The 16,632-nt window shown below is 33.2% G+C and overlaps 1 protein-coding gene across 2 annotated transcripts; it reads left to right on the top strand.

Moving 5' to 3' along the window:
* The first annotated feature begins 272 nt into the window (after window positions 1–272).
* Window positions 273–15,086, top strand: LOC128994595 (uncharacterized). 2 transcript variants are annotated; one of them, XM_054419255.1, is made up of 6 exons: window positions 273–428; window positions 7,235–7,272; window positions 7,878–7,971; window positions 8,948–9,093; window positions 10,273–10,316; window positions 13,683–15,086. In XM_054419255.1, exons 1-5 carry the CDS (start codon window positions 419–421, stop codon window positions 10,309–10,311), a joined length of 327 nt encoding a protein of 108 aa, XP_054275230.1. In that variant the 5' UTR covers window positions 273–418; the 3' UTR covers window positions 10,312–10,316; window positions 13,683–15,086. The 2 variants fall into 2 exon arrangements, with proteins under 2 accessions (XP_054275230.1, XP_054275229.1); XM_054419254.1 differs by lacking the exon at window positions 10,273–10,316 and having other exon boundaries at window positions 13,683–15,083.
* The last annotated feature ends 1,546 nt before the right edge of the window (window positions 15,087–16,632 follow it).

A 16,632-nucleotide genomic window follows, 5' to 3' on the forward strand; every position in this document is an offset into this window, starting at 1 on the left:
TGTGGCAACTGTTCTGTGTGCGATGACGTGGTCTCTCAAAGATTATCTTGTCTCTCAGTGTCTCTATCCATATCCAAATCCATCTGACCCTTGCCTTCACTCTCCGTTCCCCCACCTTTCCTATCCCAAGTCCCACCTTACCTGGCTTCTGGCTAGAGACTAAGGAAAGGAAAGAGAGAGTGAGGGAGAGGGAGGAGAGAGAGATTGTTTCTGTCTTCGTCTTTGTCACGTCTCACGTCTACGTCATCGTCATTCTCCTACCTCCACTCCACTCCACACTCCCCGATCCACAGTTCAGTTTCAGTTATCGCTCCTTTCCAGTGTTGTACATCTGAGTGGATTTGTTCTGTTAGTTTTACCAGTTACACCTAGTGTGAAAAGTGTATTCCTTTGTACGTGCAAGAAAACCAACTCTACAATGGTTTCGAGTAAGTACAGTACCTATTCTTATAACCAATCACAAACTTTATGTCAACTCTGAACTTTCTACGTTCTTCAGACAAATAGTTCGTCGAAGTCTCTCCAAAGGTTTCAAGACTAATTTTGCCTTTGATTTGAATTAGCTTTAGCGAATTACGTTATTGCTGTGAATATTTTATATTAAAAGAGAAAAAGACTCTTATTTGACTTCGTCTGTTGAAGGATGTGGTAATTTTATCATACACGTAATCTTGTCCAGTCACCAGCGCCCACTAACTTTACATGACCTTATATAGAATGTCAAGGAGGTTATGGTTGGTGTCTGGGTCTATGGGCAATATTTGCTCACTGCATTACATCATTTGCTGTGCAAAATGTTCACTGGGAAATCCCAGATACAGTCGCTACATTTGATTAATGCATTTAGTTACGTAGCCTACCTAATATTCTGGACCGATATCCCACTTTGAAATTATAACTTACTAGTTCTAATGATAAACAAATAAATATTACTAATGATTAAACACGTGTTTTGCTATCACAGTTTTAACAACCTGAATTGAATTTGATTACCTTTGTAGGTAGTTAAGGACTGTGTCACTATGCATTTTTCCACTATGTGTGGCATCCTTAGGGATCTTCCTCTTCACATAAGTACCAGCAACCACTGTGTATGCCTAGTCTTTACAAAAATATTAACAACTTAAAATATTATTTTTTTGTTAGTCATAAGAAGATAAATTAAGAAGATCCCTGAAGTACAATACAAGCTGGAAAAATGCATAGAGACACACAAACATCCTACCTACTCAAGAACACAGGCAGCAACAACTCAGGCAAAAACAACACAGGCAACAACAACTCAGGCAACCACAACACAGGCAACAACAACACTGGCAACAACAACACAGGCAACAACAACTCAGGAAACCACAACACAGGCAACCACAACACTGGCAACAACAACTCAGGCAACAACAACACAGGCAACAACAACACAGGCAACAACAACTCAGGAAACAACAACACAGGCAACCACAATAGGCAACCATAATACAGGCAACCATAATACAGGCAACCACAATACAGGCAATAACAACAAAGGCAACAACAACACAGGCAGTCTAAGTTAAGATATTATAACATGATTAATTATTGTGAAAATAATAATGATAACTAGGTGAAACCCGTCGAAATCGACGGTCACTGTCAACGCTTACGCTAATTATTCATCTACGGAAAGTTAGGTGTAGTGGAATATACTTGAAGTGAAGTTGGCTTTTACTCTTGAACTGCCTCCTCGTTTATATGGTTGTGCGGCTTCATTGGCAACAAATAATTCAAATTACATAACAATGCGGCATTTGGAAAAAGCAATAAATAATGTAAATTGGCTGTTACGTAAATATTGACGCTTACATGCATTGTTAAACAACGTATCTTATAAAGGGCGATCTGATCTAGTTTAAAAGGAATATGACCTTTCTGTCATGACAGTAGCTGCTTAAATAGTATTTACTCTTTGTGCCTTTTTTACAGCCAAAATTTTGTGTTATTTTAAATCATGTTAACAACCCAGTGAGCCACGGTCCGTAATTTAGACCACTTTAAATAATTTGTCAAAATAGGTACCATTTTAGGCCAGGTTTCTGTGTTTGGATGTTATTACACACGATAAGAGCACAATAAACTTCTTCTGCAGATAAATAATCTGCTGGAGAAATATAAGCCGAATTATAAATGTCACAATGTGAGTTTGATCATTTTGTAACTATATAGGTAAGTTACATAGTATTTTCGAGGCTGCTGCTCAGTGCGCTTTAAGAATATATTTTTAGAGATAAATTAAATGGTTTTTGTTGCTGAGTAGCGTTAGTAAACATGCGCAACCCATTTCGTTATTTTAATAACATTCAAAGGTTCTCTAAGAGTTCAAATTCTTATTTGTATACTTCTATATTATGTTTTCACTAAGCTGAATTAACAACATCGAAGTAACCTCTCTGAAAAGTCTATAGTAAATTGCAGTTTTGACTTTCTAAATTATGCACATATTTCTACATAAATATTGTAACATGTTTTATCCAGTTGCTGTAAACTACTATTAATTTAGCAGAATGTGGACACTGCTCAAATGGGCACCGTGCCCTTCTGCACTTGTATAATTTTGTATTGTATTACACAATCGAAGATTTTTACAATGATTGAAAACATGTATAACAATAATCTCGTGAACCAATGATGATATGTAGAATAATATGATAAAATATAGGCAAAAGTGGGGGAACAGGCAGACAACAACCCGTACAGCAGATATAAGATAGTTCAATAAGGAATTATTGTAAGAGTTCTGTGATAAAAGGAATTTCCACTGATTTCGTAATGGAATATTATATTGCAAAACATGACATGATACAGAAGAAAATACATTTTAAAATCATAAAATAGCATTGCAAATACTTCTTTTGGACAATTTAGTAACTCCTGATAAATGTGTGTTGTTTAAAACACAATTAATTGAAAAATCAACAGCTGTTTCATTAAAAAGTATTATCCACATGGCCGAAATGTAAACAAATTTGTCGAGGTATTTTTAAAGGCTTCTGGGGCAGAGCCCTAAGGGAATTTACTTCGTGTTTCTTTTGATAACTCATCTACAGACCAAGGCCTTTCTTTGGAGACCTCTACCAAGTTTCTACGCCCAGCCGTTCTCTCAAATTAGAGGAGACAAAGTTTCCAATGAAATATTTAGATTTCTCCATGTTAATCTTATGGGAGAAAACCCAACTTTGATGGAAGATCCTGCCCAAACTAATAAAGATTTCAAAAAACCAAAAACACTTTGCAAAACTACAGATCAGGGCAATCTTTTTGACACTTTAATCATCAAAATCGGTCCAAAAATGTGGGAGGAGTTCTGTTCACAAAAATTGGCTTAGCGTATTATATATATAGATAGATGGCACTCAAAACCAAATTAAACTCCTGAAATCAAACTAACATCAAAGTTTGCATTGAAATTGTCAACACCAAGAGAGTTTTTCTAAGATTTAAATCAATGTTATAATAATTATACTAAAACATGCTATTTGGAATTCTCAAAATAAGATTAATGACAATTTTAACTCAATGTAATCAACATTAAGTAAACATTAAAAATCAAGTTAAGTCTTCGGAAGATGGTCTATATAATTTAATGACCCATCTAGTTTCTATTCAATGTCCTCTTAAAAAAGGAATTTTTTAATCTAAAATGGAGAAGGCTAAGTTATTGCGGAGCAATGTGGACTATTTACTATAAACTCACTTTTTAAAGTATACAACTGTGTTTAAAGTATACATATATGTGCATGTATGCATACGTGTATGTGTAGGCTATATATGTATGTATGTTGCCTAAAGAAGGGTATTTTATTTAGTTTTAGTGCTTTGTATGTTAATTATATGGGACAAATAATATTGAATGGACATTATGCCAACCCAGCAGATGGTCGTATGACCATTTTTGTATGTGCGCTATATAACAAAAGTACTACTTTTATTTCATGTACTGTACATAATATGTAATCAATAAAGCAGTTTTTCTATTCTATTCTATTCAACTCACTTTTTATTACTTAACCTACCTCACAGAGTTTAGATAGGGGAAATAATCTTGATCCATCTTAAAATTAAAATAGCTAATTCCCTATATGGGAAATTCGCTAATAGGTACCCCCGCGGCAGCAAACCTGCAGACTTAGCGAATTTCCGTTTGCCTGATTGGATTTACACTAAAATGTCTCCATCTCGTATTCCCTATTTAAATAAACATTAGTTGAACAAGTACTTAGGTTTGCTGCAACAGGGAGGGTAAAAAAGTTTTTTGTTGTTGTAAAATGTTAAAAGGTACTGTAGTTTAGTAGGAAATGAATTAATTTTCCAAATTTGATCAAAATATGTTCATAAACAAGCAAACTACAACAGTTGACTTATTCTCCATAAGAATAACATGGGAATTTTAAAATTACAATTTTGTTGGATTTTCTCTATAACCATTAGGCGCATAATAACGCTTAAATATACTAAATTATTTGTTTTTTTAAGCTCTACACAATTATTTGTAAAGAAATTGTGAAATTTTGTGTTTTGAGGGTCAAAAGTGGGAAAAACCTATTTTTACCCCATAAAACCCCCATTCAAAAAAAAAAAAAATATTTTCCAGACCACCACGTGTTATTTTTAAAAGGCCACAAAATTTAAAAAAATATGTTGGTGAGACCCAAAATTCAAAATTCTCGGCTTTCAAACAATTCTAAACACGGCTGTGAACCATGTCACAAGCCCCGATGTGGTATTTGCAAAATTATGAGTAATACAACTGAATTTGATGGTAAAGTTACAAACAAGGTTTATCCAATTGTTGGTAGATCAACTTTTGAATCTCACAATGTGATTTATCAACTATCGTGTAAACATTGTCCAAAAGATTACATTGGCCAGACTTCAAACTCTTTAAGAGTTCGAATGACAGGCCATCGTTTTGATGTGGTAAATGAAGACAAAAGAAAACCAATCTATAATCATGCCGCTCACCACAACCAAAATTTTGAAGGCTGCTATACCCTTAAAGCCCTTCAGAAAGTAAACCCACATCAAAACCCTTAATGCAACCAACTGGTTTTAAGAAATTCTGAATTGGCTCACCAGTTGGTACTGAAAACAAAGTTCCCCTCTGGTTTAAATTTAAGATAGGTAGTAAAATAAACGGTATCAGCATTCTGACACATACTTTCTCCCATAAGCTTGTCAACAACCTTTATCATGTGTAAGCGGTGAGAGTAAATATACGGAAATGGGATTTGAACAATTTTCTTCAGAATTTAAAGGACTATAACATACTAAATTTTTATCAAAATCGTTCGAGCCAATTTTGGAAAAATCTGATTTTCCGTTATTTTATGGGGTTTTTATGGGAAAATAACATAATTTACAATAACTTTTGAACCGTAATTTTTACAGAAATAGGATTTGGACAATTTTCTTCCGAATATAAAGGACTATAACATACTAAATTTTTATCAAAATTGTTCAGGCCATTTTTGGGAAAATCCTATTTTCCGTTATTTTATGGGGTTTTAAGGGAAAATCCCCATTGAAAATAAAAATTTCTAAAAAATTCAAAAAACTATCACAATAAGGACCATAACATACAGTGTTAAATCAAAACCGGATTTTTGTCTAAAATTCTATTTTTCGTTATTTTATGGGGTTTTTATGGGAAAATAGCATAACTTACCATAACTTTTGAACCGTAATTTTTACAGAAATGGGATTTGTACCATTTTGTTCAGAATTTAAAGGGCTACAACATACTAAATTTTTATCAAAATCGTTCGGGCCATTTTTGAGAAAATCAGATTTTTCCGGTTTTTTATGGGTTTTTATGGGAAAATCCCCATTAAAAATCAAAATTTCAAAAAAATGAAAAAAACGCCTGGAGATACCATGGATTAGAACCTACATACCAAATTTCATCGAAATCGGACCACAGGTGTAGTCTCTAGCTCTGTACACATCCAGACACACAGACACACACACACACACACACACACACACACACACACACAGACATCACTTCGAAAACCACTTTTTTAGGTCCAGGGGGACCCAAAACGAATATATCCACTCAAAACTCAAACTCGAAAATTTTGACGAAAACAATACTTTCTCCATATACTATGGTATAGGGGGAGAAAGTAAAAGTGATTCAACTCAGCTGAATTTTAATTTTCTTTTAGGCTGATTTTATTTTCTTTGATCTGTACTCAATCATATGTTCTCAAAATTCAACTATTTGTAAACAGTTCATATTTATTTGTTTTGTTCATCTTTAATCTTTTACATTTTTCATTAATTTCTCTTTGCTTGAAAACGTTTGTATTAAACGCAAATTTGCAATGTTTCATGTTTCATTCATCATAAATTCTATCAAGATCTCCTCAAGAATATAAAAGTCATTTGGCATTTTCATCAAGATATATAAATATATATATATATTATATGAATTTGAACGGATGTTATTTTTGACCTCTAGGGACCTCAAAACGAAAAAGAAATTCGGTCCCGGGTCGAGGTCTTACCATGAGAACTACGGTAATAGCTTATTCCCTATATGGGAAATTCGCTAAAAAGTGTTTAATCTTAAAACTCACCATCACACTTAATTGCAACACCATCAGTTTATTTGCAGAACCTGAATCTGCTCTATAAGGTCCTAATTACTCTTCCTATACTCATTACTTACTACATTAACGGTACTGTCCTTATGCTTATGCAAAAAGGGGAAAAAAAACTCTGGAGATGCTATTAGTTAAAACCTACAAACCAAATTTAATCAAAATCACGTATCAAATCAAATCAAAATCATGTAGTCCAGGTGTAGTCAGTACATAGATCACAACACACCCACTCACACAATATACAGACATCATTTTGAAAACCACTTTTTTGGGTTCAGAGGGAGCCAAAAAGGATTTAGCGGTATGAGACATATGGAACAGTTTAAAACAACCTTCTTCTACTTTGCATCATAAAGTCCATTGTGTTACTGACCAAAACTGAACTATAACTTCACGCTTTCTATTCAATTTCACCAAAACTGAGAGTCAACATAACATACCACGCAAGAAGTAACGCAAGCATCTGATGTTCATCATTTGTGACGTCTCATTGCATGCAATCCTCTAACATAACTGTTATTTAGAAGAACAATGCAATTTGATTTTGTTATCAAACAATTTAGAATAAAGTTTTATATTTGTTTTTTTTTCAGATGTCAGGGGGTTAGCTGTCGCTCTTCTCTTTATCCTGGTTCGTAAAAAAGTGTTGTATTTTAGAAAAGTTGGTGAAGGTGGTAAAATAAAAATCTTGGTATTGATTTCTTATGTGTAATTTGGTTACCATTTAAAGTTTAGTGTGTTGGGTGTTGTACTAAAAAATATGCTTTTTCCTTCTTTGTTTAAAATTGTTTAAAGTAGGTACCATAGGCCTACCATATTTTTAAGTTTCTGAAATGTATTTTCACCTTTCAAACCATCTTAAAAAACAAACAAATTAACACAATATATGTCCATACTAATGGAAACCAAGATGAAGTGCTAAATAATGTAAGTTGTCCCCCATGTTTTTCTCATATTAGTGCTGTAGCCAGCATATATGAATATTATACCTTTATAAAATTTGGTAAAAACATCTCAATTTCATATTAAGCTTTCAAGGACAATTGAACCATCGATATTTTCACCCCCATAACAAACTTAAGTTCTCACTGAGTCGATACAATTTTATAATGGAAAAACTGTTTTTATTTGTTTGAATAAAAACTCAATGAAGCAACGTGAAATTCACTTACCCTGCAGATTTGTTCGGCAGTTACATATTTTGTATCCAAAACATTCTCAACACATCTTTTGTAGGTGGCAGTGGAGGCTAAAGACATGCTGAAGAAGTCAATTGTGTTTGACAAGAAGACACCAGGAGTATTTTACTGTCCTCAGCACAAACCCACCGGTATATCTATTTATAGGAATTATAAATTACAATTATAAGTATTGCATGGTAAAAAGTCAGAGCTACATTTGCAATAAGTACCAGCATTTAAAACGTAAGCTACCCATAGGTGGTCAAAGAGGGGTCTTAGAGAAGCTTTTGGCCCTTCCATAGAGCAGTAAGATACAGAGGAAACAGAGGGTACACGTAAATGGTGTCTAGCACAAGTGCTGGTGTCTTGGGCAAAGTCCAACACCCCCCCCCCTCCTCGCCATCATGTGCTACAGCGGTCACAATGGAAGAAGACCCTGAGTCCTGTGCGATAGGAATTTATGCACAGCCCTCGTCGTTCCAGCTCTTTCCTCTTTGTCACAAGCATAATCCTGACACAATATACTAGAGCTGAAAGCGCACGAACGTCCCATCAGCAAGTTTCCTATGTATCTTTTTTCTCTGTGGCCCCTCACAGCATTGGTTAATCAAAAGTATTATATGGACCATTTCATCAAATTAAAATAATGATAGATCATAGAATGTTTCTTAATAGCAAGAAAGTTTCACAAAATATCTTTTGGAATTAACAACCCAACAACAATTAAAAGTACTAGTTAACCACAACCAAACATAGATGCTTAAGATGTCCTGGAGGATAAAATCAAGATAGAGCTGACATATCTGATGGAAAACTATGTTTTGAAAAGACCTATAAATTTAAAGTAGTCCGAACAAAAAATTTCACTTAAAGCTTTGTTTCAGTGTCTTTGTAAATTTCTCTGTTAGTGTAGCCTACAATGATGTAACAAAGAAGGGGGGGGGGGTAAAAAAAATCAAAAGTTTTCACAAATTGTTGTTTTTATCAGCTTTATCAACTTTTATTACATTTTCTGCCATGGAACCAACTGGAAATGATACCTCCAATAGTAAGACTGTTTTACTCCTTATTCTAAGATGAGTCCTGACCACAAAATCCTTTAAAGTAACTCATAGTATTGTGCAGGTATTGACAAAATGATCGTGAGAGCTCGACCACTAAACAAACTTTGTGAGTTTGACGGAGGTCCGATCCCCGAGGATTACAAGTCTGATTGTTACCACGACGTTGACGAAACAGACTTTGCTTGCAAAGAGAAGGCCAGAATCATGGTGAGTTATTCACACGGTTACTTTCACTTGTGACTAATTAATTTGGTGTTATGGTACTAATTAGTTATTGTATATCCTATGGTGTGAACTAAACTAGAGTTTTTCTATTCTCTTTTGTTTTAGTTGATAATTGATGTTAATTCTTTGTGCCTTTTGTTTGTTTACTTGACCAATGATAACAATTAATACTTTACTATTGTCTTTATGTTTTGCTGAGTGTACTAATTAATTTTTCGTACAAGTAAAACACAGAAGAGGGTATAGTTGACACTGTTTAGGCAGGTTTTCCTAGCTGCCTTCGTGTTGTACCATGAATCGAAGATCAAACGTCATTCACAATCCCTCAAACATATTCAGCAGTTGAATTTGGTTGCTAGGTTGAACACCTTAACTTCTAACTTGAATTTGAAATGAATAATTGACAAGTATAAAGTTGTTTGTTGAAATCATATCTTTTGAATAGTGATCTCAGATCAGATATTTTGAACCTTCTTTATATTTTTTTCCAATTCTCTATTACCCTATTTTAATTTGGAAATTGATTTACAATCTTGTTAAAGGTTATAGGGACAAATAAGTATGTAGACATTATTTTAAAAGAGAATTCAGGTTTTTAGGCAGTAAAAAAATAGGTTTTAAACCATTTTGTTTTAATATTGTTCGTGGGGAAGGGTGTTTTTATCCATGGACCCAGACACCAGTTAGCCTCGATAAACAATTTCCTACATGGAACCTTTAAAAAAAATTCTTCCATAGAGAGAATATTGATTTAAGAACAAGAATCCCTGCTCTAGGGTTAAATAAATGTTCTTTTAGCTGTTCAAATTTAAAACATCGGACTGATATCATAAAGACTGTTCAGTGCCTTATGTAGGCATATGATTTATTTTAATGTTGGAAAATCAATGGAATATGTATCAAAATACCGCAAGCTACAAAAGGTATATTTTAAAATGAATATTTGTCACTTAAAAATCCTCCTTCCTAGTTAATTGCCTTGACTTACACACATGTCTCTTCGCAAAATAACTAAAATTTATTTTTAGGAGGATCTACAGTAGTAAAATTCTCTTACCACCATACTTTATTCATATTCAACTCACTATCTGTACAACTGTACTCAGTACTAGTCCACTAATTTACTAAAACATGTCATTATAGAGTAACCATGATTTTCAGAAGCGGATCAAGAAGGAAGACCTAAAGGCCGAAGACTAGGATAGGTAGTCGACATTTAATGACCTGCATGATTACCGCATTTCATGTTGTATATTATTTCTTACAGCATTTGTTCTTTCTCTACCTCCACTTCTATCTTTGAAGCACCCTGTCTCTTCTTTCATGTTTATGTAATTTGTTCTTATTCTGTATTTTCTCTAGCTGATTTTTATATTCTTGTAATTCTTAAAGAGGATGGTACATGTGTTTTCAGTTTTGAATTCAACTTTTGTTTTTTTATTAGTTTATATAACTAATATCCATATATCTTCTTATTTTGACCATATAGAACTTTAAAACTATACTCCGTTCACAAAATCTAGGCAGTTTTAGAGAAAGAAATTTATCCGCTTCACTTGATCCTACTTTTAAAACAATAGCTCATCAGCTGAGGTTTGCCAAAACGTCAATCAGCTGCATAGCTACAACATATATATTAAGCAAAAAAGTAGTGGGGGAACCCCTAACCGCCTTAATTTTGTGAACAGGCTATAGTGAAATTTGTTTTGAATTTCCCAAAGAGACAGTTTAAGCTGCTTCATTTCTACTTCCAAAAAGCTTCAAATAACCTTTTTATTGCATTTGCACGCTCCTTCTTTCGACTTCAAATTGAATTTTTAAGATCATTACCAAACTTTAAGAAAAGTAATATTGTTTCAACACAATAATAAAAAAATAAATCAGGTTACAGTGGTAGTTGTCGTAAATCTTCAAGAGTGGGAACGTTTACTATATTGTCTGGGAAAAAAGACAAACTGTCTATTATTATACAGGGTGTTGAAAATGTCTGGAACCAACATTATATCTGGTGAGTGGTTAAAGAAAAACAACTGATATTTTGTGTACGGATATACTATGGTTTTACCTATCTTTTGGTGCCTTATGAAATTTTTTACCACTTATAGGGAACGTCCTGTGGAGGATGCAGTAAAAAGTTTTAATGGAAGCATATGGTAAATGATACATCATTTTAAAGGCCATTTTTTTCTGAGTAAGGAGCCACAAGTTTCATCTCAAAAGGACCACCCTAGCAAAAATGGCGACTGTTTGAAATTTAAAAACATTGCTATTTAAATGGTCCGTATTTGTTTCCTTTAAATGCTATTACAAGCCAGTTACGAAGTACAGTAGTTTATAACGTGGTGAACTGAAAAGTGCCTAAAAAAAAACATTTAACTAAATTGTTTGTGTTGTTTTACTAAACTTATTTTTAACATAAATACCAATTAGGCTTTCAATTATTTTCAAAAACTTTAAACAGTGTCGCCATTTTCGCTAGGGTGGTCCTTTTGAGATGAAACTTGTGGCTCCTTACTCAGAAAAAAATTACCTTTAAAATGATGTATCATTTACCATAGGCTTCCATTAAAACCTTTTACTGCATCCTCCACAGGACGTTCCCTATGAGTGGGTTTTTAAATTTCAAACAGTCGCCATTTTCACTAGGGTGGTCCTTTTGAGATGAAACTTGCGGCTCCTTACTCAGAAAAAAATGGCCTTTAAAATGATGTATCATTTACCATAGGCTTCCATTAAAACTTTTTACTCCATCCTCCACAGGACGTTCCCTATAAGTGGTAAAAAATTTCATAAGGCACCAAAAGATAGGTAAAACCATAGTATATCCGTACACAAAATATCAGTTGTTTTTCTTTAACCACTCACCAGATATAATGTTGGTTCCAGACATTTTCAACACCCTGTATGTGTTTAGACTGTGTAGTTCAATGAAAGGAGAGCATTTTCCCCTTTTGATTTCCATATAATTAAAGCAATGTTCTAATTTATATTAAGATTGTTTTGGACAAATGTAGTAAATTATTAAGACCATCAATAGTGAAATTCCACTAAAATATTCCCTCTAATCAAAAACACTAATTATAACTCAATACTCCTTTCATTATATTTTCATGCTATAAAAAATTATGGTAATGAAGGTACTAACTAAAGTTAGCTGTAAATATGCAATATGCTATATTATTACTTGTTTTTTATCTAAAACAATTTTGAGCTATTGAGTAATTATTGTAAAAAAATAGCAAGATATTTTTCCAAATTCCAATTTGAGTCAACCTTTAAACAGATTTTAAATATTAAAAAAATAATACGTTTACAGTTATAATTGCTTAGAATTTTAAAATGAATATTGTGAGGGCAATTTGAAATCACATGACTTTGTTACAATGTGCAATTTGCTCTCGGCCCCTTGTTGGATTAAAATTAATTTTAGGAGACACTGCAAAGCAATAGGACATTGGTATAAATGTGTGGTAAATCGTACAATATTACGTTCGCATGGACATGTCCTTCACTAAGAACTTTCACTTCTATTTCAGCTATCCAGTTTTATTATCTCTGCAATATATTTATTTCTCTGCAAAGTGTTGTAGCATGAATCTATTTTTTATTTACTATCTTCCAGTATTTTTTCTTTTTGGAATATTATTTAGATTTTTTTCTTTGAAAGCATGTTTGTTCTTTATTCCCTTCAGTATCTTTCAACTGTTTTACTGTATTTGTAGTGTGTAATCGTACGATTTGGAATATTTTTGGTATCTTAAAGTAGTGGTTTTAACTTTCTTTTGTTCAAGTGTGGGTGTTAGGGGTTAAATTCTGATCTCAATAACTAGCCTATAAATATTTTTGATCATTGGACATTTGGGAATTTTCAGAAAACAATTTTACAATATTTTGTCAAAAGTTGTAAGCACTTATTTTTTAATCTTGATTATGGATCATCTCAGATTAACCTAATTATAGAAAATGTATGTCATGTAACTACGTAAAATGTATGAGAGAACTACGGTAGGCCTATATATTTAAATTATAAATATATGATAACCATTCTTTAAGATGGACGAAATAAAATAAATTTTAAAACAGTGTCGATAAAAATGAGGGTTACATGAATGGGGAAGAGTCCGTCCTGGCAAAAAATAACATATGTGTTTATAAAAAATCTGTACAATTTGACAAAATATTTGTATTTTACTGCCACTGTCATCATTTTCAACCAAGAAAGGTATATAAGGAAAGAGAGTAATACCATCCTCAAAGTTCTTTCAGTGGCAGTGAAATATTCTGATTACTTATTGTCTCAGAGAATTCCTTGTGTTTTTATGCCAGAATGGACCCTTTCCCATTCAAATAAGTCTTCTATTCCAATTTCCAAAAATCTAGGCCTTTGAAACCTATTTTAGATAATTAATGAAACTGAGATAGTAACTCTTATGTGTGGTCATTACAGAACATGGCATAATTTTTATTACTAAACATATTTACTGTTTTCATCAATAAAACGACTTCCAGCAGATTTAATCTAATCGAAAATAGATTTAACCTATAGTTTATATTCTTTATATTTTTTCTAGGTCCGTCTTCACCCACCAGGCGGTGAGAGTGTCAAAGATTCTGAGAAATGGGTACAAAAATACGACAAATACATCAAGAAGAAGAAACATTGAAACTTAACCAATTATAGAGCTAATTGTGATATAACTGTTAGTAAACACAAGGAATAATTACGTATTACAAAATTCAACGTAAATTATTTAATTCGCCGTTAGACCTACTACCTAGTTGAAATTTTGATTTGTGGAATAAATTCCCAAACATAATTAATTTGGAATTAAACAGTTCTGATGGTATTTAGGCGAGTCGGTAGCGTCACGGATTTCAAGCCCAAGGCAGTGATGTCGTGGGTTTAGATCCGCTTTGCTGTATATGTTCAACGCACCGTCCTTTTTGGTCCATATGGATAGGCTAATGCAAGGTAAAAGAGGCTACCAACCTTTTTTTTGAAGGTTACTTTTCATAACAGAATTATTACTAGCTTACTCCATCTTTTCAGCAGATGGAGTCAATTCGCCCTGAAGATAGCACAATGTATCGAGGCCAAAATGTTCACATGCATTAATGTTCATTCTGTTATTAATAATCTGAAGACCACAACTTTAGTCCATAACTTCAGTGAGATAATTTATTCTTTATACCAAACTTTCAACTTAAATATTGTACGGTATTTTTACTGCAGTAAAAAAAATCCAACAATGTCATACGACGGAAATTATATACATCAATGTGATTGTGTTCTTGTGTTTACTAATAGTAACTACTAATCGTTACTGATAACCAAAATAATTAATAGGTATATTTGTTGGTGTTTGGCCAAGTTTTTGTTTTGTTTTCTCGGGGTTTTTGACATTATAAACCTAATCAAAACTAACATATAAACTGAAGAGTAACTTGTGCCGGAACATTTGAGTGTAACAGGTTTTTCTTAGCCGACTATATTCAGTATATTCAACAGTGAACTATCCCATAGTAGGCCTGTTTTGCATAGGTGCTGAGTGTACTTTTAACATTTTCCTTGCTCTTAAATATATTTGATTCATTACAAATCAAACTTGGATATAATGAATAGTTATTAGACAAATTTCTTGGTGTGATCAAGTTTTTCAATCCCCAGTTACAGCTTTAAGTAATAAATGTGTATGAAAGGTAAGGTAAGACTTTAGCAAATGCTTATAAGTATTAAGGTGTTCTTGTATGACTTTTTCTTCGGTTGTATTTATCACGGGTAGATTAGCGTTTCTATTATTTTAATTTCAGATGATAAACTTAGCAAAACTAGTAGTTAAACTACACAATAATATTGTGCAAATGAATGTAACTTTAAAATTATTTGTTGTAGAATAGGCTATTTATTTCATGTAGGTACATAGCAAATTATATGAAATTTTTTACATTTTAGCTCAAAAGCGAATAAATATTTTAAAGATTTTACCAAACTTTACTCAAAAGATTTTCCTTCAATTTCTGTTTGATAATTAATTTATAGGTTTAGTTAATTGTGTGATTGAAGAAGATAAAACATCTAATTTTTTATGTTATCCTCCCAATTATGTTGAACATATGAATTGGTCCAAGTAAATACGAATTGTGGTTATTTATAGCCATGCACTGTGGATGTGATGCTCCCTGGTGTGGATTAATGTCTGCACTAGTGAGTACTATATGACTATACGCAGTACTATCCTAATAATTAGACCAATTTGTTAATTACAAGGGAAAAATGTGGTTTGGATTCCACTTAAAAAAAAACTATAGGTCCCTCAGTTGCCATTATCTGTATGCCTATTAAGTAACAGATGTGTTTAAGAAACATGTTGGCCTTTGTCACTAACAAGACTAAAATATTGTACCACTCATATTTGGGTTAAAATATGCATATAGTGGCGTCCCCATCTTTAATAGTCGATAATTTATACCTTCTTTGTATCCAAAAAATTGGTAATGCTAGTTTCGACTTTAAAGGAATCATCTTTAGGTGTCAAACTTATTTTAAATATACCGTTTTATCGTTTCAATGTCCGTGTTATACTAATTTGAATCGATGTCCTATGAACTCATGGCATCCTTTAACGTCTGAAGAAAGTCAGTTGTGGCATTAGCATGTTTTAGTTAATTTTATTATTGTGAGCTCAATGACAGTTTATTATTTTGACAAAACCAATACATGTATAAATACATCTCTAATCCTACTAATATTATAAATGAGAAAGTTTGGATGTATGGATGTATGTTTGTGACAAGTGAACACATTAACCACTGGACGGATTTTGCTGAAATTTGGCATGATGATAGCTCACATTCCCGATTAACATATAGGCATATTCTTATCTCAAAAATCCTTTCGGGCTCCGCCCCAGTGGCTCTATAGTTCCCCATGTTAACCTTATGAGTATTCATATTAAAAGGGAATTAAAGAATTTAGTCAGCTGTTTCAACTAAAAAGTTGGTTCTATGATATGCAAAAGCATTAAAAACTTACACAAGGATTTCCAACAGGGTGCAGCACTATTATTTTTTTATTTATGACAACAGCTAATTTGCAACCAAAAGGTGAGTGAGCGTAGCGAACGAACTCCAACCTGGAGGCGAGTTAGCGTAGCGAACGAGCTAACCTGAAGGCAAGTGAGCGCAGCGAACGAGCTCCAGAGTGAGCGCAGCGAACGAGCTCCAGAGTGAGCGTAGCGAACGAACTTCAACCAGGACGTGATTGAGCCATGCGAACGAGTTCACTTATGAAGTAAAACGGGGCAAAGCCCGCGGGTACAGCTAGTATTTAAATAAATGAGTTATTGAGAAACATTTTAGTTACATTGAAGCAGGTATTCACACCAATTCGTAAACATCTGGTGGAGAAGAATTGGAATGAGATAACAGGAGAGAGGAAAGCAAAAGTATGATGGTTTGGCATGCAAGAAGAGTTAAATTATGAAAGGAAACTAAGAGCTTGGTTAAGCAGGTAAGTAGATG

The sequence above is a fragment of the Macrosteles quadrilineatus genome, unplaced genomic scaffold (genome assembly GCF_028750875.1).
Source record: "Macrosteles quadrilineatus isolate MER2022 unplaced genomic scaffold, UCM_ALF_1.0 Scaffold_5__1_contigs__length_97177068, whole genome shotgun sequence".
Classification (NCBI taxonomy): domain Eukaryota; kingdom Metazoa; phylum Arthropoda; class Insecta; order Hemiptera; family Cicadellidae; genus Macrosteles; species Macrosteles quadrilineatus.

Coding starts and splice junctions, on each gene's coding strand:
- LOC128994595 (XM_054419254.1), top strand. Junction 7,273..7,877: donor TCGCTCTTCTCTTTATCCTG/GTTCGTAAAAAA, acceptor CATCTTTTGTAG/GTGGCAGTGGAGGCTAAAGA. Junction 7,972..8,947: donor TCCTCAGCACAAACCCACCG/GTATATCTATTT, acceptor AGTATTGTGCAG/GTATTGACAAAATGATCGTG.